Source organism: Notothenia coriiceps, unplaced genomic scaffold, assembly GCF_000735185.1.
Source record: "Notothenia coriiceps isolate Sejong01 unplaced genomic scaffold, NC01 NC01_scaffold00031192, whole genome shotgun sequence".
Lineage (NCBI taxonomy): Eukaryota > Metazoa > Chordata > Actinopteri > Perciformes > Nototheniidae > Notothenia > Notothenia coriiceps.
Genome location: NW_011363893.1, coordinates 1 through 2,936, shown reverse-complemented (window position 1 = coordinate 2,936; position 2,936 = coordinate 1). Strand labels below are relative to the sequence as shown.

General features: G+C 41.0%; 1 protein-coding gene across 1 annotated transcript; it reads right to left on the bottom strand.

Moving 5' to 3' along the window:
* Positions 1 to 324: 324 nt before the first annotated feature.
* Positions 325 to 2,618, bottom strand: LOC104959873 (zinc-binding protein A33-like). Its single transcript, XM_010787787.1, has 2 exons — positions 2,399 to 2,618; positions 325 to 1,358 (listed from the first exon to the last, which is right to left on the bottom strand). The coding sequence occupies exon 2, from the start codon at positions 1,174 to 1,176 to the stop codon at positions 820 to 822; it is 357 nt and encodes a 118-aa protein (XP_010786089.1). The 5' UTR covers positions 1,177 to 1,358; positions 2,399 to 2,618; the 3' UTR covers positions 325 to 819.
* Between the last annotated feature and the right edge of the window lie 318 nt (positions 2,619 to 2,936).

Below are 2,936 nucleotides of genomic sequence, written 5' to 3'. Positions count from 1 at the left end.
ACTTAGAGCTAACCATCGAGCTAACGCTGTAGGCAACTGGAGAGAAACATTTGAGCTCCAAACTGTTTCAGAAATAATGCTTGAAGTGGTTGGGAACATAGTATGGCATTTAATCACGGCAGCGTTTAGCTGAGCTTCTCCCGGTAGAAATCTCTCTTAGCAGGGAAAGCTTGTGTGACGCTACAAAGGGGCGTGGCTAGCAGCAGCCATTCCATTTAAAGCAGAATCAGCCTTTTTGGAACAGGGCTGGAATAGAGGGGTATGAGCAGTATGAGGCATGGCTATAATGGGTGATCTGTTTGGTATTTTAAGCAAAAAACTTCACAGACATGTTTTGTGTAGGTATGGCCCTACAATATATTTTTCAAATATAGTATAATAGGTCCACTTTAAGATAAGGGTATACAGGGTGAGGCAACAATTTGTAACTTTTAAATAACCAAATTTTAAATACATCTCTTACATTTTGGTTTCCTGGGATCCAAACACACCAAACATTCACAATGCTTTGGTTGTATTACTTTGAAACAGTCACTCTGTTAGTCATTGTCCCTTAAAATATCTCTATTGAGCCTGATTTAGCTTCAACTAATGCAATAACGTGCCCATACTATGAGAACATGTTGTACTGGGTAGTTTTGACTTTGGCTTTGTTATTAAGATGATCGAGATAAAGTGCTATGCAAACAAGTAAAACAGTTTTAGGGTTGGCTCGTTAAGAAGACAACAAATGATGTTTACAGACCAAATAAATGGCAAAATGATCTGATTAGATTAGATTAGATAACAAGTATGGGCACTTAACCTGTTGAATTTATCTCAGGTGTGTTTAACAGAGCTTATCATGAGAGGCGCAGAGTTCTTCCCCTCCTGGGTGAGGCAGGGGCTGAAGATTGGGTACAGACTCTGGTTGAAGGTATCCACGAACGTGTAGAGATGCTGACGCGCCTTCACGTCGTAGAAGCAAATCTGGCCCCCTTCGTAATCCAGGAAGATTCCCACCTTACTGGGCTGGGACGGCAGCAGCAGAGGGAGGCGGGACGAAGCCAAAGCCTTCACCTCCCCGTTCTTCAGCCACAGGCACCAGAACCCCCCCTCGGGATTCAGCTTGATCTCCCCCTTGCGTCGGGCCGAGGCGCCGGCCATGCCGAGCGTCCAGGCCGTCTTGTGCCCCATGTCCACCTCCCAGTAGTGGCGCCCGGAGGTGAGGCCTTCTCGACCCAGGACGAAGAGGGCGGGGCTGAAGCGTTTGGGACCCTCGCTGTGGGAGGTCTTACGCTCTTCGTATCTCACCTGGCGGCCGTCTTCGGACACAACCAGGTTCCTCTGGGCCGTGGCAGGGTCTAAAATCACCTCACCTGGAAATCGAACAATAATAAAAAACATTATATAACAAAATGTACAGTTTCATAATAATGGATTGTCTGCTTGATGCAACAGAAAAATGTATAAAGACTGTTAAAAAATGTCCCTGTTACAGTTGTTATGGCACTCTTAATTTAATGATAGACCAATGTTATCAGTTGATTAAATGGCTATTATTATTGGGTGCATAGATTTAAGGTGGTATGGCTCTATTGCTCCTAATTGACTTAGTCTGATTTCAACAGCAGAGGTTTAAATATGTAATGAACTAAACTAACACTTAAGTTACGTAAAAAAAATCTTAATTCAACCTTAACCTTGATCTTTTCCTAAGGCTAACCATGTACAATTGGTGTCTAAATCAAACCAAGTTCTGTTATTCACATTCACAACCTTAACCCTGTGTTAATAAGCCCAACAGTTTTACAACGTGAGGGTAGGTGCAGTATGTCCTGTATCGCATTATAACCGTAGTGGTAACAACTGATAACGGTCATATAATGAACTGATAACATTCAAAATGGGTGGAGCAGAAGTTCTTAGATCCTTAAATCCAGTAAAAATTGCTATTGCACAATGTTGCATACAAGTACAATTTGTGGTAAATGTTTGCTGAAGCTTTGCGGAATTCAAACTTCCCAGTCAAAAGACCTGTGTGGGATTGCAAGACATTTAACTGGTATTATTATATTTTATAAATAATGTATCTAGATTCCAGATTCAAAGGCTTTATTGCCATATGCACAGCAGCTACAGTGTATATATGGCAATGAAAATCTTAAGTCTATATTTAAAATATCTGTAGAAATTATTACAATATTTCCATTTTAAATTATATTGTCCAATGATTACAATACATTTGACACTGGCGACATGCCTCTGGATTGCGTTTGGATCTGAAGAAGTAGGGCCATCTTGTGGCCAATTTAGAGAACTGAACATCAAGTTTTGTACTTTCAAAAATCCTTTATAAGAACAAACCAGCCTTGGAAAAAAAACAGAAGACGAACAAATATAAAATGAATGTACTCACTTGAATAGTTCTGTACCTTCCGGAGCTCTGCGAGAGAGAAAGAGATATCGTGTCAGCGAGTCATTCGTCTATAGAGTAATGGTGTCAAAGTGGAAGCAGATGGCACGTGTGGGTGGTAAACATGTATCTGATCCAGAGCTATAAACGCTGAGAGACATGTGCTGCTGTCACTCATCTCTCGCTGATTCCAAGTGGCTGAACTGTGGCATCAACACTATCTCCATCTGTCCCACCATCGTGTGTGTGTGTGTGTGCGTGTGGCGCAGTGATGAGTCACGTTTCTATTTCAAAGTGCTCGTACGTACACTGACCTATGTGTCGCTGTTTGGGGATTTTGTGCAGGATATGTGGTGAATATCAGACGAGGAAGGGTGGATTTTGTTTTCATTTTGCATTTACAATATAAAAAAAGGGTCTGCCGAATGCTTTTATTTTGAAATTACAACTTTTGAAAGGCTCCAAATCAAAGTTTGAAAATGGCACATTTCGAAAAAATGTCATCCATTTATGATTTTTTTTTTTTAAATACGAGTTTTAG